Source organism: Mobula hypostoma, chromosome 3 (genome assembly GCF_963921235.1).
Source record: "Mobula hypostoma chromosome 3, sMobHyp1.1, whole genome shotgun sequence".
Lineage (NCBI taxonomy): Eukaryota > Metazoa > Chordata > Chondrichthyes > Myliobatiformes > Myliobatidae > Mobula > Mobula hypostoma.
Window position 1 is genome coordinate 63686525 of NC_086099.1, and position 26362 is coordinate 63712886.

A 26362-nucleotide genomic window follows, 5' to 3' on the forward strand; every position below is an offset into this window, starting at 1 on the left:
TGCATAGTAGCTTTGAGTGTCTTGTGGACTTGGACCCCACAATCCCTCTGATCCTCCACACTGCCAAGAGTCTTACCATTAATGCTTTATTCTGCCATCTTATTTGACCTACCAAAATGAACCACCTCACACTTATCGGGGTTGAACTCCGTCTGCCACTTCTCAGCTCAGTTTTGCATCCTATCAATGTCCCACTCTAACCTCTGACAGCCCTCCACACTATCCACAACACCCCCCAAACTTTGTGTCATCAGCAAACATGCTAACCCATCACTCCTCTTCCTCATCCAGGTCATTTATAAAACTCACAAAGAGTAGGGGTTCCAGAACAGATCCCTGAAGCACACCACTGATCACTGGCCTCCATGCAGAATATGACCTGTCTACAACCACTCTTTGCATACTGTGGGCAAGCCCGTTCTGGATCCACAAAGCAATGTCCCCTTGAATCCCATGCCTCCTTACTTTCTCAATAAGCCTGGCATGGGGTACCTTATCAAATGCCTTGCTAAAATCCATATACACTACATCTACGGCTCTACCTTCATCAATGTGTCTAGTTACCTCCTCAAAAAAAATTCAATCGGGCTCGTAAGGCATGAGCTGCCTTTGACAAAGCCATGCTGACTATTCCTAATCATATTATGCCTCTCCAAATGTTCATAAATCCTGACTCTTAGGATCTTTTCCATCAACTTAACAACCACTGAAGTAAGACTCACTGGTCTATAATTTCCTGGGCTATCCCTACTCCCTTTCTTGAATAAGGGAACAACATCCACAACCCTCCAATCCTCCAGAACCTCTCCCGTCCTCATTGATGATGCAAAGATCATCCCCAAAGGCTCAGCAATCTCCTCCCTCGCTTCCCACAGTAGTCTGGGGCATGTCCCATCCTGTCCCGGTGACTTACCCACCTTGATGCTTTCCAAAAGCTCCAGCACATCCTCTTTCTTAATATCTACATGCTCAAGCTTTTCAGTCAGCTGCTAGTCATCCCTACAATTGCCAAGATCTGTTTCCGTAGTGAATACTGAAGCAAAGTATTCATTAAGTACCTCTGCTATCTCTTCTGGTTCCATACACACTTTTCCACTGTCACACTTGATTGGTCCTATTTTCTCACGTCTTATCCTCTTGCCCTTTACATACTTGTAGAATGCCTTGGGGTTTTCCTTAATCCTGTCTGCCAGGGCCTTCTCATGGCCCCTTCTGGCTCTCCTAACTTCATTCTTAACCTCCTTCCTGCTAGCCTTATAATCTTCTAGATCTCTATCCATTACCTAGTTTTTTTTTAAACCTTTCGTAAGCTCCTCTTCTTGACTAGATTTACAACAGCCTTTGTACACCACAGTTCCTGTACCCTACCATGCTTTCCATCTCATTGGAACATACCTACCCAGAACTCCTATGCAAATATCCCCTGAACATTTGCCACATTTCCTCCATATGTTTCCCTGAGAGCATCTGTTTCCAATTTATGCTTCCAAGTTCCTGCCTGATAGCCTCATATTTCCCCTTACTCCAATTAAAGGTTTCCCTAACTTGTCTGTTTCTATCCCTCTCCAATGCTATGGTATCACCAGCTAGCTTCACTAAAGTCTTTCAGCAATTGATTCAAAATACATTTTTTCCAGCTTTTGTGGTGTAAAAGAATGGAAAATATTATGAACTGCAAACCCTTCTCAACATGCACAACTGCTATATCAGCAGGCTTCTTGAATTTAAAAAAAAACAATATAATGGTTTATTCATATATTTACTGTAACTTTTAGAAATTGCCTGGCATGCATACTATAACATTTAGGTTTTAAATTTACTGATTTCTTTCTCGACAGGTTGTTCTACAAATAAAATGATTGGACATGGTCATTAGCATCTATTCCAATGGAAGAACTACTTTGAACTTTGCACCGATACTGAAGTGAAAAAGATTGGATTCATAAACAAAGTTATCAAGCCTGGAGAACTTCGAACATCTTGATGAAAAATCTGCTTTGTTTTTAAAGCACTTGTTAACTTTCTGAAACTCAATGAAGTTTGGTCATGTTTAATATTTGGTTCAATAACTGGCCACACAGTAGCAATGTGCAGTAAAGCTATATTTGCAACTACAGTTTGTGCTTTGTTTCCTGATTGAGCTGTAGCTGTTTGATGTGTTCTTTACCAAACTAATGAAGGCTCATAGTGGAAGATATAACTGAGAAGAAAAATACATCTAAGATTGTCATGGATTTCACACATCATCCAGAAGAGGGATTTGACATCTGATCTGATTGAAAATGCTGGATCTTCTGCAGCACTTGAGTGTGTTATCTAGTAACCATTTTGTTCAACATGGGTCTCAATATTGTCAGATTAGCTTTTGAGATGGGAAAGAAAATGAATGAAAATAGGGTAAAACATTCAGAAATATCTACATTGTATACACACCCAGTATTCAATTTTATAAGATATTTAACCTATTTTTCACCTATATACTTTAAACTACAGTGGATACCAGTTAAATGGGAACATCGGGGCCAGTATTGTTTTTCTTTGGTCCAATTAAGCGGATGCCCAAATTAGCTGAAGTTTTATGGAAATAGTTAAAAAGGTGCTAAAGTCAAACTACATTTTATCTGAATAACAAATTATGTATTTAAAGTAAATATAGAACAAATTAGATCACTATCAATATTGCTACAATACCATAAATCTAAATTAGTTCATAATGGTTACAGAATAATTCGAGTGTATGGAAGCATATACTCGATTGGTAAACTATCCATTCTTAGCCCCTTAAAGCATTGAGGTTTAACACTTGTTCCAATAAACAGCATTTTATTTTTATCAGTTCCTGACATTTGAGCAACACAGCACGGTTAAGCAATTCATTGCTTTCTTTGAACCTGATGGTGTGTGTTTGTAGCAAAGGGAACTGTCCAACATGGCACTTTTTTTTTTAAAAGGGCCTGTTTCATGAGCATTTTTAAGTATCATCTGCATAAAGTATTTGTATCAAGTTGGGGAGTTTTGTTGATTTCCATTTTTCTGCACTTTCAGTATCAGCACTACCTTTCTCACTGTGCGCTTTCTTGAATTTAATGTGGTGCCTACATTTCCATCAAGACGACCAACCATCTGTTGATCGTGACCCAGCTTCTTAGCTTGTTCCTTTGACTTTTTTATATCAGTGGTCCACTGACATGCACACCTTGTCCAGTTACAATGGAAAACCATTGACTGAGGACCTCAACATCTGGATCCTTTCACGCTTTTGTTTTCTGGATGTTCCCTGTTGTCCTTCCTATATTATCCATTCTTACAGTTTATCTTCCTGATGTATCAAGCATGTAATTGTAGAGTTTAGTACTCCAGTTATCTCTGCCAGACGATGTTGAATGGACTCACAAACTAGAGAAAGTCTGCAGATGCTGGAAATCTGAGTAACACACAGAAAATAGTGGAGGAACTCAGCAGGTCAGGCAGCTGATTTCCTCCAGCATTTTGTATGTTGATGGTGAATGGAGTTAGGTGATGACTTTTACTTCAGTCTAGTGTGGCTAGTATCAAATCTTTTTGTAGAAAAGGTCTCTTTTTTTTAAAAGTCAATTTTGTTTTTTTTATCAAACATCACTGCTTTTTGAATCGGTGTCCATCAGCCCAAATAGATAACAAGCACAAGCAACTGTGCAACTGTTCACTTGAAGCACGGTGCAGTATCTAATGGTCACCCACACAGCTGGGCATCTTCTGCCTCAATTAAGTGGCATAAATGAGGGGAATACCAGATACTTTCTTGATTATTTTTTGTTCTTTAAGAGTTGTCCCAAATAAGCAGCTGCCTCAATTAGCCGATGGCTCAATCCATTTGATTCAATTGTGCTGTTATGTGTATCTGTAAATCCTTTAAATATTTTGGCCCAATTTTGAAATAATGGCTCATATTCTGCTGGTAATTATTGGCAGAATTTAGTTTTTCTGGGATTGTCTCTGGTCTTGTGTTAGGTATGATGTAGGGTCCATGGCCCTGCCAGTTGCAGCGAAGAAAGCCAAAAGCAATATGTTAAATAGTTTAAATTATTTTAAGGATTTTTGCTAACATTATTTTATTGTTAATGTAGCCACCTGCTTCAATGCTACAGTATTCAAATTACTTTCTAAGTGTCAAAACATTGAGGGGTGGGCTTCAGTACATTGTGTAAGGCCTTGTTGCTCTTTGGGTACTGCCACAGGACTCCAGGGTACTCTAAAAATGTTGGTCTTCTAGAGGGTAAGTACAGATGTGGGATGACTGGAAGTTCTTTCAGTGACCTGTGCCAATTACTGTTAGCCCATCGCAATTGTAGGCTTCAACACAACTGTCACAAGTTACTGAAGGAGATGTTTTGTGCCCAGAGTCTGTAAAACCATGGTAACCTTGATCTTTGTGCAGACAATTAGAAAGTACAGCCAAAGTGTAGTGGTAGATGGTTGCCCCTCTGATGGGAGGCTTGTCACTAGTGGTATGCTGCAGGTATTAGTATTGGGTCTAATTTTGTTTGTCATCTGTATCCATGATCTGAATAGTAGACTAGATAAGCAAACTTGCAGATAACACCAAGATTCTGGGTATAGTTTTCCTTGCTGTGTACTTGAAAGCTTGCAGTGGTATCTGGAGCCGCTGGAAAAATGAGCAATTTAATGCAGACTAGTGTGAGGTGTTGCACTTGGGGAGGACCAAGCAGGGTAGATCCTGCATGGTGAGTGTTGGGGCACTGAAGAGTGTAGTAGAACAGAAGCATCTAGGAATACAGATTCATAATTCCATGAAAGTGCATCATGTAGTTGTAAAGAAAACTTCTGGCACATTGGTCTGCATAATATTCCAGCTCCTGTATGCAATACATTGTCTTATCCAATTTCAACATAAATCATTGTTGAGGCCTAATTTGGGGTATTGTGTCCAATTTTGATCACCTATCTGCAGGAAGGATATAACTAAGATTGAAATAGCGTAGAGAAAACTTACAAGGATGTTGCTGGGACTTGAGGATTTGAGTTACAGGGAAAGGTTGAATAAGACAGGACCTTATTCCCTAGAAGGTAGAAGATTGAGGGGAGATTTTATACAAGTTTACAGAATTATGAATATAGATGGGGTAAATGCAAGCAGGCATTTTCCGCTGAGGTTGGGTGAGACTACAACTAGAGGTCATGAGTTATAGGTGAAAGGTGATGTGTTTAAGGGAAACATGAGGGGTACTTCACTTAGGGATGAGAGTGTGGTACAAGCTGCCAGCACAAGTGGTGGACATGGGGTTGATTTCAACACGAGAAAATGTGCAGTTACATGGATAGGAGGGGTATAGAGCAGTATGGTCCAGGTGCAGGTTGATGGAATGAGGCAGATTAATGGTTTGTCACAGACTAGATGTGTCCAGCCTGTTTCTGTGACTAGGAATCTAGGAAATTGTGGCTATAGATACTTTAAAAGTCTGGCTTGGATTTCCCATCGTATTTCCATGCTCCTCCTAGTGTCTGTTGCTGCTCCTGATGTCTGTTCAGTTCTTCAAAAAATTAAAGCCCAATCCTAACTGCTATTTTACATCCCCAGTGCAATTTTAAAATATGCGAATGCTAAATTTAGATGGGTATGCAAATCTAAATTTTCATTCAAGTCTTGTATGTACAGTATATATAGTAAGTGAGGATTTTGAAAATAAAATGTAGAGATGAAGTCAATGTAAGTCTTGAAGGAAGAGAATGTGTTGGAATCTTTACACAATAAAACCATGATTTGTGAGAGTATTCTAACTTTAAATTTGAATCTTTTGGTAAGGCATACATTCATGACTGGATGTATTAATAAAATAAAGGCTTGGTTTAGTAGATTTAATAACAAAGCTGTTTCTCGCTTGTTAGTACTTTCTAAGGTCAAATGGGGAATTTTGCATGTGTATCCTGGTAGGCAGCATTGCTTTTGACTGCCTTTAGTCACAGTTGAGCCCTTCAGGTTAAATAATACAAATAAGGCAATAATAGTTCTTAAATTCAAAAGGAAAGACTTTATTTGGGGTGAATATTCTATAAGGCAGAACTTAGTGCTTGTATAAGAGATTAGATAAAACCTGGAAATGCCCTACAGGTCAGGCAACATGAATGGAAAGAGAAGGGAGAATATCAGCTTGCAGTCTCTTGTGGAAGAGACATTCATCACCTGTGCAGAGAAGACAAATGTGGACATTTTTAACTTGGTGTGGTTTATTCATACAAATAGTGTATACCACATTTTAAATTTGCCTTTTCTCTTGGTTCCATTTTGAAAATAATTTGACTGGTATATATGTTTTGAGAATTGAGCATTGCATGGCAAATCCCATGTTCAGAATTATTGTATTTGTTATCCTGTTCAATAAATGTTTTAAAATAAATTGAAAGCTTGACTTGTTAAAATATCACTGAATTTTTATACCATTAAAATTTTTTTCTCCATGTTTAATACAGTGATCACAATATCAATGCCAAACCTGTCTGGTGGGTTTTCTATATGGTAGAAGCCTTGGAAATTTTGCTTATCCATCTAAGTACTGCTAGCACAGGAGGTTGGGAATTAAACCAGAGTTTGTTTTGTTGATAGTAACCTTTGAATTTTAATACCACTTGCATTTATTTGCAATGGTATGATGATAAGAGTAGCAAAAGTATCTTTTTTTTCCAACAGAAGCTTTAAATCAGACTTCTAACACTGAAATGATTTGTAGTAACTTACCTAAATATTTAAAAATACATAAAGAAATGCTTGATATGGACAAGAGCTAAATTAATGAAAAATTCTATTTCTTGTAATAAATTCTGTCCAGTTAGCCTTTACAGTATTGAACATGGCAGAAGCTGGATTTAAAAAAAGTACAGGGAGTTGCTTGGGTTATCAGTTTTTGCCAGCATTGCATTTATACTTTTAACTTTCTCTACAGTGCAAGCAGCAAATATAGTTGGTCAATGGCCAGTCAAACTTCAACAGTTATTCTTTGGTATGTTTTAGTAAAAGGACCAGGGGTTTGTGCTAATCCACATGTAAAACCAAAATTGGAACTTTCAAATTAAAGAGTACTGTTGGTAAATGTGTAAAGTGAGTCTTCAGGTATAATTTTTTTTGCATATGAAAATGTCTTTAGTTGCTCCAAAGTTAAAACACTCTAGTAAAGAGAAATACAGTAGTCCATGTTTATTGCTGTGTTGAAAGATATTCTCATTTCATTAGAGAGATCTATAATGCCAGTGGCTTTCATTGGTCCCTACCTTCTCCCACCTTATTACTTCTGATAATTCCCAATCTTGTGTCCAATTGCTCTGTTACACTTGACCACATACCATATCCACTAGAAAGCTGCTGTCAGCAATATGGCAGCCTAAATTTAGTTTGGATATACTGCTGTGCCTCTTGGGGTTTAAACAGCTTCAGCTGCATAGCTAAAACAACAGGAATTCTGCAGATGCTGGAAATTCAAGCAACATACATCAAAGTTGCTGGTGAACGCAGCAGGCCAAGCAGCATCTATAGGAAGAGGTGCAGTCGACGTTTCAGGCCGAGACCCTTCGTCAGAACTAACTGAAGGAAGAGTGAGTAAGGGATTTGAAAGTTGGAGGAGGAGGGGGAGATCCAAAATGATAGGAGAAGACAGGAGGGGGAGGGATAGAGCCGAGAGCTGGACAGGTGATAGGCAAAAGGGGATACGAGAGGATCATGGGACAGGAGGAAGAAAGACAAGGGGGGGGTGACCCAGAGGATGGGCAAGAGGTATATTCAGAGGGACAGAGGGAGAAAAAGGAGAGTGAGAGAAAGAATGTGTGCATAAAAATGAGTAACAGATGGGGTACGAGGGGGAGGTGGGGCCTTAGCGGAAGTTAGAGAAGTCGATGTTCATGCCATCAGGTTGGAGGCTACCCAGACGGAATATAAGGTGTTGTTCCTCCAACCTGAGTGTGGCTTCATCTCCACAGTAGAGGAGGCCGTGGACAGACATGTCAGAATGGGAATGGGATGTGGAATTAAAATGTGTGGCCACTGGGAGATCCTGCTTTCTCTGGCGGACAAGAGCGTAGATGTTCAGCAAAGCGGTCTCCCAGTCTGCGTCGGGTCTCACCAATATATAAAAGGCCACATCGGGAGCACCGGACGCAGTATATCACCCCAGTCGACTCACAGGTGAAGTGATGCCTCACCTGGAAGGACTGTTTGGGGCCCTGAATGGTGGTAAGGGAGGAAGTGTAAGGGCATGTGTAGCACTTGTTCCGCTTACACGGATAAGTGCCAGGAGGGAGATCAGTGGGGAGGGATGGGGGGGGATGAATGGACAAGGGAGTTGTGTAGGGAGCGATCCCTGCGGAATGCAGAGAGGGTGGGGGAGGGAAAGATGTGCTTAGTGGTGGGATCCCGTTGGAGGTGGCGGAAGTTACGGAGAATAATATGTTGGACCCGGAGGCTGGTGGGGTGGTAGGTGAGGACCAGGGGAACCCTATTCTTAGTGGGGTGGTGGGAGGATGGAGTGAGAGCAGATGTACGTGAAATGGGGGAGATACGTTTAAGAGCAGAGTTGATAGTGGAGGAAGGGAAGCCCCTTTCTTTAAAAAAGGAAGACATCTCCCTCGTCCTAGAATGAAAAGCCTCATCCTGAGAGCAGATGCGGCGGAGACGGAGGAATTGCGAGAAGGGGATGGCGTTTTTGCAAGCGACAGGGTGAGAAGAGGAATAGTCCAGATAGCTTTGAGAGTCAGTAGGCTTATAGTAGACATCAGTGGATAAGCTGTCTCCAGAGACAGCTGCATAGCTTATCAGTTGAAACATCTGTAAATTTTCTAGTGCTTATCAAGAACCATTGTCCCTGCATTTGAAGGTTCTGGAGCACTTTGATACTAGATTTTTTAAAAAGTCTGTTGTAGTTACTAAGGGCCAGCTAATTAATGGATTATGATAATTGAATAATTACAATTATTTGACTATTATTCAACATGTTATGCTGATAGCTTTTTTGAAAATTTTCTTTTTAATGCATATGATGGACTTAAATATCAAAGGTTCCCAACAAACAATGCTGATTGTTACTGTGAGAGCAATTGTTTTTAATGAAAATCTGAATCAAACTTTTTGAAAAATGTCTTAAATCTGGACACTGAATTTAAGTAGATCTTTCTTGAGCTTTTACATGAAAGTTATTCATCTTCACCTTAAAACTTGTCAAGATAGCTAGCATTTGAAAGAATTACACATTTATCTTTACATTTTCGGTACAGAATTTGATTCCTATTTCCATAAAATGTGTTTATAGTTCTGTCATTAGGAAGGGTGGAACTGTTATGTGCTATTGAGTACACATCCTGGAAACCACAATAAGTAGCCCTATCAAGTAAATTTACTTGATAACAAAGTTAACCTTTTGTTTATTTTAAGTGTATAGATGATTAAGGAAACATCAGTTCAAGTGTGTGATTTTCGTTGTGAATGTGTATGTTCCTCTCAGATGACTGAAACCAGGCTCAGACACCACAGAGGAATTTGACTGAAGGGCTGAAAAATTGGTACAACAACTTTACACTTGAAAGAGCAAGAACTGGGAGTGATTCACAAAGCCCCCTGACCTAACATATGGGAAGAATGTGGCTGGTCTACATCAACTTTACTCCTCTCCTGTACCCATATTCGATTTTCCTTGTACTTAAAAATGTACTGTTGATCTTTCTACACACTCATTGAGCATTTAGGTCTACACTCTGCTGGAAAAGAAATTGAAATCCTCGCATTTTGTGAGTGAAGAATTTTTTTGTTGGTTTAGTCCTGAATAGCTAATCCTTTGTGAAACCATCATCCCCAGTTTGAGATCCTCCAACATCTTTAATAAAAAGTCCTCTTAGATCATTACATGATTCAATGTGAATATTCATGTAGCCCTCAAATGTATGCTGATCTATTCAGGAGAAGTTTATAATCCCAGGACGTAATGCCAGTGATTGGTATATGCTGAGTTATTGCTGCAGATGATAATGGAGCTTTTGTGCATCACTCCAGAATTGAAGGCTTTTCAGGTATTGTGCTGTACCTCTGCGAAGTTAATGCTATGCGGTTGTGATGCTGCTGCAAGTAAGTTTTTTTTAATTACACCCATTTATTGATACCTGAACATATACTGTAACAATAAAATCGGCTGCTTTGACTTTGTTGTGCATGAAGAACCCTTTTATGGGCTTTTGAGTATTGGTTCTACTCCATTGTCACATTCCTATATTTGAGATCTTGATCTTTTTCCTTCCCCTTTCACCTTTAAGTGCAATTGTTTGGAAGATAGTCAAAAACAGTCCAGCAGCAAAATTTTCTTAAAATTCAGTTTTTTTTTTCAAGCAGAAAGCAGACCAACAAATAGGTTAATCAGCAGTATTAAATTATAAACCTGTAACTTGATGTTTGTTAAGTAATGCTGGTGAAATGCGCTTGGTGCTCATTAGCATGACAAGTTGATGTGAGTTTATCAAATGCCGCTTTCATAGTTAGATGGATCAAAAGAGTGGCACAACAAACATTTAAAATTTTGGTTTTAGCCAGTTATGACGGTGGGTTCCTTTTCGTGCATCAATGTTGTTTCTAATTTTGTATCCCTTCTGTGAAAGATGTCACAGTTACTTTGGGGAGAAGGTGACTTTAGAGGAAATTGCTCAAATGTCTCATTGTTTCAAACTTGTATTTTTATAATCAATGCCTATAGAATTTTCAAGAGTTGCTGTTAATGTGTTGTGATTTCACCTCCTGATTTCTGAAGTGGTAGGGTGTTGTGTTCTGATGATTCATAGAGGACTAGCTGATGATATTAAGAAGGTTAATCTAAAGCCAGCCATGAAATACCATCCAGATGAATAAGCCTTCCAATGTAATGGTTATGTTGAAGGAAACTACTGAAGCTTTTCATGTCATGTAGTGAGCAACACCAAGTAGTTCACCTATGCTGTGGGATGAAGTGGTGCCTCTCCTTGTCTCAGTGGCACCATCGACCAGAAAACAGGCATGAAAAAAAAGTCTGAGGAAGAGCACAAATGACAACAGAAGTTTTTTTTTTAACTTGCAGGCTTAATTTTTTAATATAACCTTTTAATTTTTTAAATGTGATTTGAGTTTAAAATACTATAAGGTAAATGTTTACCACTAATCCATAAATCTAATGTTGAGAAAGTATCTTGTTACTTGCCCTTTCATACAGAGACCCTCTCTGTTTTCCTTTCTGCTGTCATAATCTTGTTGGACAGGTATTTTTAAGTTGAATTATGTGGGGTAAGTCTAAATAATGACAAATGTACTTGGTGTCCTACAACAGCAGAATCTGACCCAATGTAATATGAATTGAGCAACAGTTGAAATTAAATTATAATATTGAAGTAACTATATTCAAATATTTTATTTTTCCACACCATTTTAAAAAAATTTCTGTGTTTATTATGAAGCTGCTGACAACAGCATTTCATTTTATTTTCTTCAGTTAGGGACATTGTAAGTATATTGATGATATCCCAAAGTAATTTGTCTTGTGTTCTGTGCAGTATCATTTTGCATTATTCAAGAGTATTACATGATTTCATGTTCATTGCTATTTAAATATTAAATATGGCATAATTGCAAAAGATTACAAATGAAAGGAACAGCTACTACTTCTATGAATCTAATCTTGTAACTTCATCAACTCTGTAAATTATCTTCTATGAAAGTAATAAAAAGAAACAAATGTTCCATTAGAATTTAATTTTAAAATCAAATTGGAATGAATCTGGTGATTTAACTGTACCGATGGAAAATTCATGTTTAATCCTCACCAAAGTTATGCATAAGAAAGAGAAAATGGAATACAATGTGCTGAATTATAAGCTTGTATCATACACAGACAGTATCATTGCATAATGTTGCGGACTTCCCCGTAGGAAGTAATATAAAGTGCAGAACATCCATGGCTTTGGCTTTGTCTTTGTCTTTCTCATGTCTAAAGTTATTCAGGTTTCAGTTTTGTTGTACTTCATTTCAAATTACAGTCTGCATTTTCTATTCTGAACATTGCCTTCCTGTGGTTATTTCCAGGTGAAAATAATTTCCTTACAGGATTTTCTAAGTATCTTTTGTTCCTCCTGTTGCTTTTGCTTCCATTCTCAAGCAGATGGTTTTCCAGTTTGTTATTTCTGTTAGCTTAGACTGGTGCTGCCGGTTAACAATTTCACATATTTATTACTATGTGTATGTATGTAAAAGAGAGAGATTTATGTTGAACTCAGACTTAACTAAAAAGCCGAAAACCACATTTAGTCATACAGCTTATATTTTAACTTAATATTTAAAAATATCACAAATCCTTATTATCTTTTGTACATGTTGAGCTGCAAGGGCTCGGAAACTGTATTCATTTTCTTCTGTTTTTCTCATGTGGAAATTATGCATAAAAGTGATTTTTTTATTCTTGGGTTAAATTTTGAAATCTGCCCAGGCACTTTCATAGGTGATTCATACCAGCACAGTTGATGCTTTGTGTGTATTGTTGAGAACCTAATGACATGACAGGTTGCTCACAGCATGTTTTCTCCTCAGCCAGCAAAAATCAGAGCTTTTGGGTGCTGTCCATGATATTTGTTTTCAGTAACAAAAGGATTTGAGCTGTGACTTTGATATCTTAAGCAAAGTACCTGGCAATCTCAACTTTCAGTGTTTAGGTTGACGGATTCCTCTTGTTTGTCTTTTTGCTCTGTACACTTGTGTTACAATTTACCTCTGAGCTCCATGCTGCAGCCTCTGATCAACCTTTGATTAACGAGCACCTCATGGTAGAATGAGGCTGCTTACAGAATGGGACATCATCTGTACGATTAAAGGGACCTTAACAGTGCTAAAGGAATGACTGACCATGTTGTTTCCTTTTTCTTCATCTTGAAACTATTCACCTGAGGCTCGGTATCAGTCTACTTTTTTCAGGAATCTGAATGATATTTGGATTTGTAAATAGTGCAAAAAAGAAAAATGGAAGCAGTTTCTAACTGTCAAATTGCCATAGTATAAATGATTAGCTTTTGTTCCTTTTAAGATAAGTTGGATAAGTTTTAATTATTTTCCCCTGTTCTGTCTCATCTTACAGTTAAGACTCTAGTTGAAGTCTAGCATAATTTTATCCAGTAATCTCTTGAAGAACAGGGCAAAACATACAATAAAATTAACTGCAGAAACTATTTAGTTCTCAGGGTTTTCCAGTGCTTTATTGATTATTTAGCAGTATCCTTCACCACTATCAATTCTATTACAAGGTACTAACTTAGTGTTCCAGCTTATCCTTTCTGTCTCTTCTTAGATCATCACTTTGTTATCTCCAATCAACCTACCCCGCTTGTTTCTGCCATTTACTATTTATGTGCTTGGAATACACTTCTGGATTTTCCCTGTTATCTTGTTCTTGAATTTTCTAATGAGCTCATATTCAGACAGAATCCATCTTGGAACATGCCTTCCTGTTATTCGTGTCTCAAATGTGCCTTACAATGTTGTTGCCATGACAGAGACTTGTTTACACAAGAGATAAGACTGGCAGCTCAGCTTTCCTTGAGTTTTGTTGTTTTACACATGATAGAGATGGGGCTAAAAGAGCTGGAAGGGTTGTGCTATTCGTGGAGGAGAATGTCACAGCTGTACTCAGAGTGGACTTACTGGAGGGTTCATTTACAGAGGTAATTTGGGTGGAATTTCAAAATAAGAGATTACACTGTTGAGATTGTACTACAGTATAGGTTTACCTATAGCCACCAAGAGGTGGAGAAACAGATTGTGGAAGGGTACAGAAACAACAGGGCTACCCTAGTGGGGACTTTAACTTTTCCAGTATTAATTGGAACTTAATACAAAAAGAATAAATGAGATGGGATTTCTTCACTGCATCCAAAATAGGTTCCTGAAACAGAGGAGGAGGTGTTTGCTACTCTGAGGCAAATCAGAATGGATAAATCCCCAGGGCCTGACATGGACTGTCCTTGAACCCTATGGGAGGCAAGTGTAGAAATTGCTGGGGCAGTTGTAGAGATACTTAAATCATCTTTAGCGACAGGACGTACCAGAGCATTGGAAGATGGCCAATGTTGTTCCACTCTTAACATAAATCAGGAAATTATAGGCTAGTGAATCTGATATCAATTGGGGGAAAGTTATTGGAAAGGATTGGATATACAAGTAATTGGATAGACATGGACTGATTAAGGATAGTCAGCATGGCTTTGTATATGGTAGATCATGTCTAACTAATCTTATGGAGCTTAACGAGGAAGTTATGAGGAAAGTGGACGAAGGCAAGGCAGCGGATGTTCTCTACATGGATTTTAGTGAAGCATTTGACAAGGTCCTGCGTGGGAGGTTGGTCAAGAAGGTTCAGTTGCTTGGCATTCAAGATGAGGTAGTAAATTGGATTAGACATTGGCTTTGTGGGAGAAGCCAGAGAGTGGTAGTAGAGGGTTGCCTCTTTGAATGAAGGCCTGTGACTAGTGGTGTGCTGCAGGGATCAGTGCTGGGTCCTTTATTGTTTGTCATCTATATAAATGGTCTGTATGATGTGGTTAACTGGATCAATAAATTTGTGGATGACATCAAGATTGGGGATGTAGTGGACAGTGAGGAAGACTGTCATGGCTTGCAGAGGGATCTGCATCAGCTGGAAAAATGGGATGAAAAATTGAAGATGGAATTTAATGCAGACGTATGTGAAGTTTTGCACTTCAGTAGGACCATCCAGGATAGATCGTGCACAGTGAACAGTATGGCAAAGTCTGGATAGATACACGGGTGGTAGGCCTGTGGACCTGGCGCAGGTCAGAGGAAGTATGCAGTTTAAATGGTTTTAGCATGGACTTGATGGGCTGAAAGGCTTGATTCTGTGCTCTACTTCTCTATGACTCTACTGAGGAGAAGGATTTGGAAGATGGTGAAGGCAGAGTGGAGCCTACTAATATGCTGGGACATTTTGAAATTCGGGTGGATGGAGGGCTGGGTTTTCTGAAAAGCATTAAAATGGATAAGCCTAGATGACATTCATCCCAGAATACTGAAATCAGATGAGATTACTGAGGCCTTGAGAAAGATCTTTGTGTGTTCACTAGTAAAAGGTGAGGTCCCAGAAAACTGTAGAGTAACAAATGTAAGGCCCTTGTTTACATCTTTACTGCTACGCTGTAGGTATTTCATCATACCAGTTCTGTGCTATCAGTCTGTTCTGCTTTCAGACTGTTTGCGTTACCATTAAAGATGAGGGATGCTTAGGAATGTGTGTCATCCAATTAGGATGGTGAAACTGAAAGAAGGCTCTAGAAAACACTGGGGAGAGGGGTAATGTGAGGAGTACTAACATTGGTCTTTGTCTTTTTTCCAGCGGGAGACAAGGAGAGAAGAAGCTGGAGCGAACCGGCTGGAGGATTCAAACTGGTGGGAATGCGCGAGTCAATGGAGTCCAAAGCACAGAGGTCTACTGAAGATCAGTGAATATGGTTTTTTGGAAGATTTGCGCTCTGATCTGTCCATATTTGTCTGTTCAATTATGGGTCCTTTTTGTTTTTTTTCTTTCTTTCCTTTACTAATGCTTTGGTCAGGTTAACGTTTATAAATATACCCTTTTAATTGTATGCAGTGTGCAATTTGTTACTTCTTGCTGATGGGTGATTGCTGGGAGTAGTAAATCATGCAGCACTCACACAATCTGGGGTTTGGGTGGGCGAGACATTCCAACCTCACAGATTTGGTGTGAACAAAGTTGAAAACACCCTAAACGTACGAAGCCTGAGAAAGGTGAGTTTTTCACTGTGGAGTCCAGTGGCTGTTAGTGAGGAGCTAATGAGCTGCATTTCCAGAAATGCCCAGTAAAAAAGGCCTTTGTTCAAGAAGGGAAAAATGGATAACCCAGGTATTTCTAGTGTTGAGTCCTGATGAAGGGTCTCTGCCCAAAACGTTGACTGTTTATTCATTTCCACAGATGCTGCCTGACCTGCTGAGCTCCCCCAGCACTTTGTGTGTTTTGCCATTTATAGCGCTGTGTTTTGTAACTCCAGATGCTATTTGAAAGAAAAACACTGGAGCCAGGATATTTGCGTACTTACTTTTTCGTTTTTCTATTTTAATAACTTGGTGTCATAATGACAAATGCCATTCACATACCTCTTGCATATAGGCCATAATGAATTACGTAAACAAAGAATGCTTAATCAAACATATTTACAATATTACTCAAGTATTACAAAAAGATTTAATACACTGCACTCCTTCTGCTTAGCTATCAACTTAAGCTCAATATGGAATGCATCTTAACTCAAATAAGTAATGTACTGAGGATTTATGACTCTTGTAGGATGACATCTTTCCTGCAAGAGGTGTCACTCTGCTTGGCAGGTGAGACTTGTGGCTGTGAAATAATCTCAGGTTCAGGGATCTCCTCTGTGTTATTTGTAGTTGTTGACTCAGGGACTACAGGAAGTGGAACTTAATACCAATATTGAGCTTCATCCCGTAATTTGAAGAAGTTGCAGCTGCACAAATTTCTTTTAATAGCACAAATAGAAATAAATGAATATGATGTGATAATTATTAATTAGGTGCAAAGTAAACATATTTAGGAATTAAATATTCCAAGATGCTTAACTCTTGCAACAGAGGTAAAATGCAAGAGGAGGAGAGGTATCCCTGATAACAAATATTGAAATAATGGAAGTAGTGAGAAGTGGTCCTACTTGTTTGTGTGGAGCAAAGGGCAAAAAAAGTTGATGAGGATTATTTAAGATCCCTATTGTTTCTATGTTCTGTGATTCCTCATTACTTTGATCTAGAAAGTTACCTTTTGTAAACTCCGTGAATTTATCCTCCGTATTATTACTGATAGTTTGGTTTGTCTATTCTAGATGAAGGTTTGCATCCTTGATCATTGCATTACGCTTGTTAAATGTAACTCTAAGCTCCCCATTTATGACATGCCCAACATAATCACTACTGTTTAGGACAAAAATCCCCTCTGCATGCAGCCTTTAGAGTTTTTATATGTTTTCAATTTTCCTATTTTGTAGGTTTCTTCAGGTCTCTTACTTTTCTAACTCTAATGAATATACGTGGTCAATTCAATTCCTCTTTACACAAAAGACCCTCCATCCTAGGAATCAATTTGGTGAATCTGTTAGCACTCATTCTATAGCAAGTGCATCCTTTCTTAGCTAAGGGGACAAAAGCTGCATGTCAAGGCTTAGAATGGGGAACACACAATCTACTTTATTGAAGCTGCATGTCTGCATTCAAGGAGTGGTAAAGACCTGCCTCGTTGATTTGTGCATCAGCATTTCTTGTTGATGCAAATAAATCTTGGATTTTAGGGCTTCAGGTTCATTTACTGTGCAATCAAATTTTGAGAATGTTATCTTTTAGGCTGTACAAAGCTTTTAAATTCCTACAATTGTGCTGCCTATTAGCAGTATTTTGGATATGTTAAAAAAGCTAGGGTTATGATAAGTTACAGAAAAGTGCACTACAGCCTATTTTCGTGGAGCACAAACCCATCCCACCCCTTCAACATCATAACAGTACTTGGGAAAATGTGGAAGTTCGTGATGGAAACCCAAATTGCAGAACCAAGGGTTGAAGGAAACACCACCACCTGCAGGATCTTTTGCAAATTGTGCATCACTCGACTTTGCACTGCTCTTCCCTCTAAGCTGCACGGGTGCATGGCCACGCAGCAGTTGAAATTGTTCCATGCACGTAGCCTTTGTTGCCACATTGCTGGAATTCTCTTAACACTTAACCATTTAAAGTGCTAAGCAGTTTTCAGGCCATGTTAACATTTCCTGCTCAGAGCAATGGTGGGTCTGCACAGCTGTTTCAAAAAAAAAATTAGAGGAAACATTGCTTTGCACGTTAGACCTTCACTGTCACTGTGTCTATAATCAGTAACCTCGCACCAAAAGCACAATGGGACTATCTTCACCAGATAGACTGCTGTTGGTTGCAAAGGCGACTCACCACCATCTTCTCAAGCAGAATGGGGGTGGGCGATAGCACTAGCCATGCTGGTGACCCTATCATCCTGAAAAAATGAATTATAAAATCAGTGGCAGGATGTATTGTTTCTATCTTATTGTGAATCAATGTGCAATAGCATATGCTTTCATTACATTTCCTCATCACCCATTTTCCATATGCATTCATAATTGGTTGGCACTGATCCAGTTAGAGATGTTAATGGCAAAATCTGGCATATGCAACACAGAGACAAATAAGTTGTTATAATTTTAAATTTCTGAATATAACATAAAAAGGCAAGTTTATTTTTCCAGTTTTCACTTGCTTCCATTAAAATTATTTGTATTGCTTGTTTTCCTTTTGTGAGCTTCCCTGCTCCAGTCTCTTTCAGACTTTCCATGTAGACAGAACACAACCTTTAGAATCAGGGTTGGGTGTTGGAATTCGAAGGGAATTGATAGTGATTAAGTTAGGCTAGTGTGTGGGTGTGGGAACTGAGATGGAATTTTGGTAGGAGATGATATTCCAGTATTATGCAGCCACCTGACTTGTGACCTATTTTTCTAGGTGGATTTTCAGCCAGTGGAACAGAACCCACTAATACTGAAAAGAACTAATAGCAGTACTGTAGCAGGGGTAACAGAAGCAATGAATGAATTTAAAATGACAATGTCATCTCAAGGGTCAGAAAGGCATCTCCCATTCAATGACACAAATGAAACCAAAGCCCCTTGGAGGTAAATCGCTGGAAAATTGGATGATGTAAAGGACATTATAAGACTTGCTCCACTAGGAGAATTTCGTTAACTTTAACGGAGCTTATCACACCTTCCAGCCAGTAACCATAGGAATCAATAAACCAAACAGATGAAAAAAATGTTCATTGTGGACAAAGCTATTGGGGGACAAGGGTAGAACAGAGGTCTTCCAGATAAAGGCAGGGAGGAAGAAATGCAGATCACAGAGTCATACACACAAAGCGAGCTCTTTGTCCAATGAGTTTATGCTGAGGAAGACTCCCATCTAAGCTGGTCCCATTTGTTGCATTTGGCCCATATCCCTCTAAACCTTTCCTTTCCACATACTTGTCCAAGTATCTTTAAAATGTTGTTAATGTGCCTCCCAAGGCCACTTCTTATGGCAGCTCATTCCATATTCTGACAATTCTATGTGTGGAAAACAAAAGTGACAAACCGCCCCTCAGATTCCTATTAAGTCTCTCCCTTCTCACTTTAAACCTTTGTCCTCTAGTTCTTGTATCCCCAATGTTGGAGAAATACTGTGCTCAATGATTCTTTATCGGCCCCATTTAATATGACCTCTGTAAGATCACCCCTCAATCTCCTACACTTCATTGAAAGGTCAAACATTTTCAATTTCTGCCCATTACTCACTACTCCCAGTCCTAGCAACATCTTTGTACATCTCCTCTGCCATCATTCTGATTGAATTTTTTGGTGATGTAACAAAACACATTGATGAAGGTAGAGCAGTAGATGTAGTGTATATGAATTTCAGTAAGGCATTTGATAAGGTTTCCCATGTGAAACTCATTCAGAAAGTAAGGAAGCATGGAATCCAAGGAGACCTTGCTTTGTGGATTCATAACTGGCTTGCCCACAGAAGGCAAAGGGTGGTTGTAGATGGTTTATATTCTGCATGGAGGTCGGTGACTAGTGGTGTTCTGCAGGAATCTCTTCTGGGACCCCTCCTCTTTGTGATTTTTATAAATGACCTGGATGAGGAAATAGAAGGGTGGGTTAGTAAGTTTGCTGATGACACAAAAGTTGTGGGTGTTGTGGATAATCTGGATTGTCAGAGATTACAGCGGGACATCGAGAGGATGCAGACCTGGGCTGAGAAGTGGCAGATGGAGTTTAACACAAATAAATGTGACTACTGTTGGCAGTGTGGAGGATCAGCGAGATCTTGGGGTCTGGGTCCATAGGACACTCAAAGCTGCTGCTCAGGTTGACCATGTTGTTAAGAAGGGGTATGGTGTGTTGGCTTTCATCAACCATGAGATTCAGTTCAAGAGCCGTGAAGTAATGTTACAGCTATATAAGACCTTAGTTAGACCCCACTTGGAGTACTGTGTTCAGTTCATGTCACCTCATTACAGGAAGGATGTGGATACTATAGAGAGACAGCAGAGGATATTTACAAGGATGTTGCCTGGATTGGGGAGCATGCCTTATGAGAATAAGTTGAGTGAACTTGGCCTTTTCTCCTTGGAGCAACGTAGGATGAGAGGTGACCAGATAGAGGTGTATAAGATGATGAGAGGCATTGATCATGTGGATAGCCAGAGGCTTTTTCCCAGGGCTGAAGTGACTAACATGAGGGAACATAGTTTTAAGGTGCTTGGAAGTAGTTACCGGGGGATTTCAGAGGTAAGTTTTTCACACAGAATGCATTGCCAGCGATGGTGGTAGAGGCGGATACAATAGGTCTTTTAAGACTCTCTTAGATAGGTACATGGAGCTTAGAAAAATAGAGGGCTATGGGTAGGGTAACTCTTGGTAGCTTCTAAAGTAGGTTATATGGTCAGCACAACGTTGTGGGCCAAAGGGCCTGTAATGTACTGTAGATTTCTACGTTCTTTCTTATAGCAGGGTGACTAAAACTGAACATAATATTCCAAATGCGACTTTCCAATATCTGTACAACTGCAGCATAACATTACAACTTCTATACTTACTGTCCTGACTGGTGAAGGCCAGTATGTCGTCTTTACCACTGTCTACCTGCAATGCCACTTTCCGGGAATTAGATACTTGTAATCCTAGGCCCCTCTGTTCTCCAACACTCCTCAGAGCCCTACCCAGGGCGGTGTTGAAATGCCTAACCTGTATTTTCATTCATTTTGATATCTTGTCTAATTTTATATGGACTGGTGAGGAAAATTACATCAATTATGTCCCGGCAGTAATAAAGGTGGTGACAGTCAGCCTGTACAAATGGCTGTAATGCTTCATCACCTGCTTCCACTGTTCACATCTCCAGACTAGGAGCTGATGCTAACTTTTCAAGGCCCATTGTTTCTTAGTGCTTCTGGTTTCTGCTATCAATATCCAAGACCTTAGCCTTTGGCACCATCTTGTTGTCAAGGAAGCAACGACAGAGGCATTTTCTTTGTTGTAACCCCATTCAAGAGAGACTTAAGGATTGACACTACTCCTTCACCAGCGCAAAGATTATGCGGGCACTGACCTTTTATATGCCACCGGTAATCCGTGATCAAAAATACTGGTGGCCCATGGACCTATTAGGAATAAATCCACACTAGATTTACTGAGGATGTCAATTCACAAATACGGCTGTTACAGGTCAATTTTCTTTCTTACACATTCACAAACATTAATTCAATCTTTCACTTGGACTGACATCTCTTGTGCCCCTCCATTTAGGCTACTTTGCTGATCCGAGTCCATGCTCTAAAGCAAAACACAGACTCCTATTTCAATTGCTCAGCTCCGGAAAATAGGCAACATAATGTGCTCCTCAATCACCATCAATGTAGATGTTGTAAAAACTGCTGCTTACTAATCTGTTGATATTGCAGCCACCGGTCAGACTCTGTGATCCCACTACTATAAACAAGCATCATCGAGGGCTTTTGCATATCCAAATGAATAAATTTGTTTTTTCTCTGGCATTTTATATTTCTCCATTTCTCTTATCTTAATGTTGTGCCATGCCAGAAAGGGTGATTGGTAACTGGACAGAAGTATTGAGATACAGAGAAAAATTTGTTTGCACGTCATCCAGACCCATGGTTTTAAGTCAAATAATATCAAGATAACACAAAGGGAAAAGAATGTGGAATATAGTGTTACAGTTACAGAGAAAGTGCAGTGATGGTGGACAAATACAGTACAAGGGTTATGACAAGGAAGACTAAGAGAAAAAAGTTCATCTTTACTGTACAAAAGGTCAGTTAAAGAGTTGTGTAACAACAGGTTGGAAGCTGTCACTGAGTCTGATGGTCTGTATTTTTAAGCTGTTGTTGTCATGGTCCGGTCCGTGAAGTCCGCATTCCGGTTCATGGTCCGGTCCATGGACTCAGGACTCTGGGTCTTCCAGCTGTCCCTTGTTTGACTATTTCAAAGGCAACTGATATCCATCTTTGGGCTTGCAATATAAGTAGCCTTGGGATTGAGTGTGGGCTGCTGGTTTGTCTTGTCAGTCCCCCTTGGAGCAACCTGCTGATGGAAGGCTAGTGAAACCATTTGTGATCTCTAGGCCTGGTTGGAGGACCACTGCTTCATGGAGCCTTGTTGCCACTTGCTGGAGTAGTCTTTGCAGTATGGATTCGTCTGTTTCCCGGGCCAGCTGAGTGGCTGCCAGCCACTCCAAGCTAGGTAGGGATCCGGCTGTTTCTGTAGCCAGCTGAGGTTGCTGGCTGAACTGAGACTTGGAGCTACCCCGGAGCAGAGATGGAACTGTCTGTTGTTCTTTGGTGTTTGTCTCTTCTTGTCCTCGCCTCTGTGGGGCAAGTCAGGCTGTTCTGCCGCTGCCCTGTGGGGGGTCATGTCTTGTCTTGTCCTCGCCTCCGTGGGGTAAGTCAGGCCGTTTTGCCATTGCCCTGCGGGGGGTCATGTCTTGTCTTGTCCTCGCCTCCGTGGGGTAAGTCAGGCCACCTTGCCGTTGCCCTGTGGGGTCGGGGGGGACATGTCTTGTCCTTGGCTCTGTTGGGTAAGTCTGGCCGTCCTGCCGTTACCCAACAGGTAGACCTGTCCCACCTTGGTGTGGAGATGAAACTGAGTCCCGGCTTGTCGTAGGATAAGTCCCGGCTCTATGTCTATGTTCTGTCCTGTCTCATATTAGTGTTGTGTTAAAGATGAGTCCTGGCTTGTCGAAAGATAAGTCCCGGCTCTATGTTGATGTTCAGTTCCCAGTCTGTGTCTCAGCTCCAGCCTCCGAGTTATTGGCCTCTGCATTTCAAGACAAAGATCCCTCAGCCAAGCTCCAAGAACCCAAGCCTCAAAGATCCCTCAGCCAAGCTCCAAGACCCCAAGCCTCGAGGATCCCAAGTCAAGCTCAAGACCCAAGACCCCAAGCCGCGAGGATCCCAAGCCAAGCTCAAGACCCAAGACCGCAAGCCTCGAGGATCCCAAGCCAAGCTCAAGACCCAAGACCCCAAGCGTCGAGGATCCCAAACTAAGCTCAAAACCCAAGACCCCAGTCTCAAGCCACGTCATGTCCTTGCCTGGTTCTGGGGTCCGAGCCTGAGGCAAGACCCAGGTTCTGGGTCCTTGTCCAGTGTCGGGCTCGGAGTCCAAGCCTTGTCTTGTCTCCAAGCTCAGGCCTCTAGACCCCAGCCACGTCCTGTCCTGAAGCCATGTCATGTCCTTGCGTGGTTCCAGGGTCTGAGCCCGAGGCAAGACCTAGGTTCTGGGTCCTTGTCCAGTATCGGGCTCGGAGTCCAAGCCTTATCTCCTAGTCCATGGTTCCTAGTCCTTGTCCCGCTTTCACTAGCCCAACTCTGTGTTCTTGTCCCTGATCCTTGCCTGAATCCTATCATGTCCCGACTCTAGACAAGTCCTGTTCCTTGTACTTCAGTGTCAAGATGGACTGTGTTTATAAGCCTTGTACAACAGAAATGCTATTTAATCTTTTTTACATTAGTTAGTTCTTGACTAATTGTTTGAAGTATGATCATAAAGTCTAATATATTTGCTCCCCAGGTTATGAAAGACATGTCTCATGGAAATGTGACTTCATGCAAATTTTTCATAACTTAAAAAAAATTCAAGATGGGAAAGTGAGTTACAGAAATGCATTCATCTTCAGGAGTTATAAAGTAGGCATAGTTGCTAGTTAATTCAAAAAAATTTTTAAAAAATTTAGAAAGTATTTGCATGTAACCTCCCCACAATATTTAAACAGACAGCTTGTCTTTAAAATCACAAGCAGCTGGTTCACAGCAGGAAGCCACTTAAGAGATTTGCTTTGGAAACTGAAAAGGCAATCATTTCTATTAAATCTTGTAAAATACTTTATCAAACAATGTAACATCCACAGAAATTTCAAGATCATCATTGCGAACCATTGGATGGTGGATATTCTGATTCTGTACCATTGCAATTACATAGGGAAAACAATCAAAAATATTCCTGTTAATCAATCTTCATTAAAATTGTAATTTCTGATTTGAAAAATCAAATTTGGACAATTCATAGGTAAAGAACCGTTACATAACCTGAGGTTTGACTAAATGTGGTAGTAGTGGTCAAAGTATTGCCAAGGAGGAAATCCAGACATAGAAGGAGAGGTTTCAGCAGGTTCAAATGATATTCTTAGCAACTCGGATAGTAAAATATCTTACCCCTGATATTCAAAGCAATGACAGGCAGTACTTCCACTAGGCAAATAAAATTATTCCACTGTGCTAATTGGGATGCCAATAAGGTATCAAGAAATCCTGATCTCATTACATTGGCCAGATGAGAAAGTTGAGTCCATTGAGTTAGGCCATTAGAATGGTCTTAGCAGAATTGCCTTAATATTTCACTGAGTAAGGCCAGAAATGAGAAAACTTCATTGCCACATTAATCAGAGAGAAGTCATTTAGGATAGGGGTCTGTTTGTGATTGCTTCATTAATGATCTGAGACAATATTGTCAGACAGAAATCATTTGATAGCAAACACAAAATACTCTGCAGATGCTGGGGTCAAAGCAACACTCACAACACGCTGGAGGAACTCAGTCGATTGGGCTGCATCCGTGGAAACGATCAGTCAACGTTTCGGGCTGGAACCCTTCTTCAGGACTGAAGAGGGAAGGGGCAGAGGCCCTATAAAAAGGTGGGGGGAGAGTAGGAAGGAGAAGGCTAGTAGGTTCCAGGTGAAAAACCAGTAAGGGGAAAGATAAAGGGGTGGGGGAGGGGAAGCAGGGAGATGATAGGCAGGAAAGGTGAAGAAGGAATAGGGGAAAACACAATGGGTAGTAAAAGGAGGCAGAACCATGAGGGAGGTGATAGGCAGCTGGGGGAGGGGGCAGAGTGAAACTGGGATAGAGGAAGGGAGGGGGAGGGAATTACTGGAAGTTGGAGAATTCTATGTTCATACCAAGGGGCTGGAGACTACCTAGATGGTATATGAGGTATTGCTCCTCCAACCTGAGTTTAGCCTCATCATGGCAGTAGAGCAGGCCATGTATTGACATATCAAAATCGGAATGGGAAGCAGAGTTGAAGTGGGTGGCTACTGGGAGATCCTGTTTGTGGTGGCGGACGGAGCGGAGGCGCTTGACATTTAATAGCTATCATTTAATAGCCCCTCAAAATCATGTATCAACTCATAAATACAATGTTCATGCCTGTGCAGAAAGGATGAAAAAAAGGCAGCTAATTAAGAGTTCCTTGAGGTAACACTACTGCTAACCTTGGCTTTACATCTTCTTCAGTCTCAGAAGATGAAACCCAAGGAGGATAAGATTCTGGTCATGAACAATACTAAAGCACCTTGCTGTCCACTGTTAAACCAGATGCTAAAGATTTATCACGTATATTTTGGGTGTATTTTGTATGATCATACCACTCGTAATAATTGTAACTTTCATTACTTTTTGAACCACTAATCTGCCTGGCTCCTTAATCCTATGGTTGACTGTAATACTTCAATAAATTTGAACCCATACAACTGAAATTTCTATGAGGCATGTGCCAGATAATTTTTTCTTGTATAAAGCTAATGATTAATGCCACGTTTGCCAGCGGCAGCACTTTCATAGTTTTCTGATATGACTGCAGTGATGATGACTCACTCAGCTCCATCAGCTATCAGAGACCCTACATTATTTTGCTTCTTCATTAGATGCTGTCTGTAGTCAGTATTACACATTGTTATTTAAATACATGTTTTAGTGGTCAGGCCATTCCCTCCTGCTCTGTTTATCCAATTTTTAAGATGCACTTAATTCTGAGGTTGTAGGGGAGGTGGGGGTGAACGACCATATCTTAAAAAGGAAAGTGAGAGGCTACATGAGTTAACTTGAATGTGTCCAAGGGGCCATAAAATCTAAAGGTCTGAGCATTCCCAGTCTTATCATAAACCAAAGGAGAAGGCTTTAAAATCTGGAAGAGACTACAAAAGCTCTCATACATTTTTTTTTCTCATTAATGGCAGAATCTATTTCATTTTAAATGCAGCAGATTTCAATCCTGCAGTTACAGAATTATTCAAGTTACTCCTACAGAAATAGGATTACATAGCATTAAATAGAATGTAGTATATACAATATTATAATACATGGCAGAGAATCAGGTTTACATTAACTTGTAACTGTCTAGTATGTTTGACCTCAGTTCTGGATTCAAAATATTGTGCTGAATAGTTACAGCCAAAAT

The 26362-nt window shown here is 40.1% G+C and overlaps 1 protein-coding gene across 1 annotated transcript in view; it reads left to right on the forward strand.

Annotated features, from left to right (window-relative positions):
• commd8 (COMM domain containing 8) overlaps positions 1 to 6451 on the forward strand; it is a 29220-nt gene extending 22769 nt beyond the window's left edge. The window contains exon 5 of the mRNA XM_063043205.1: positions 1839 to 6451. Within this exon, the coding sequence (XP_062899275.1) occupies positions 1839 to 1859 (21 nt within the window). The 3' untranslated portion in view covers positions 1860 to 6451. The remainder of the gene's footprint in view (positions 1 to 1838) is intronic.
• Positions 6452 to 26362: the final 19911 nt, after the last annotated feature.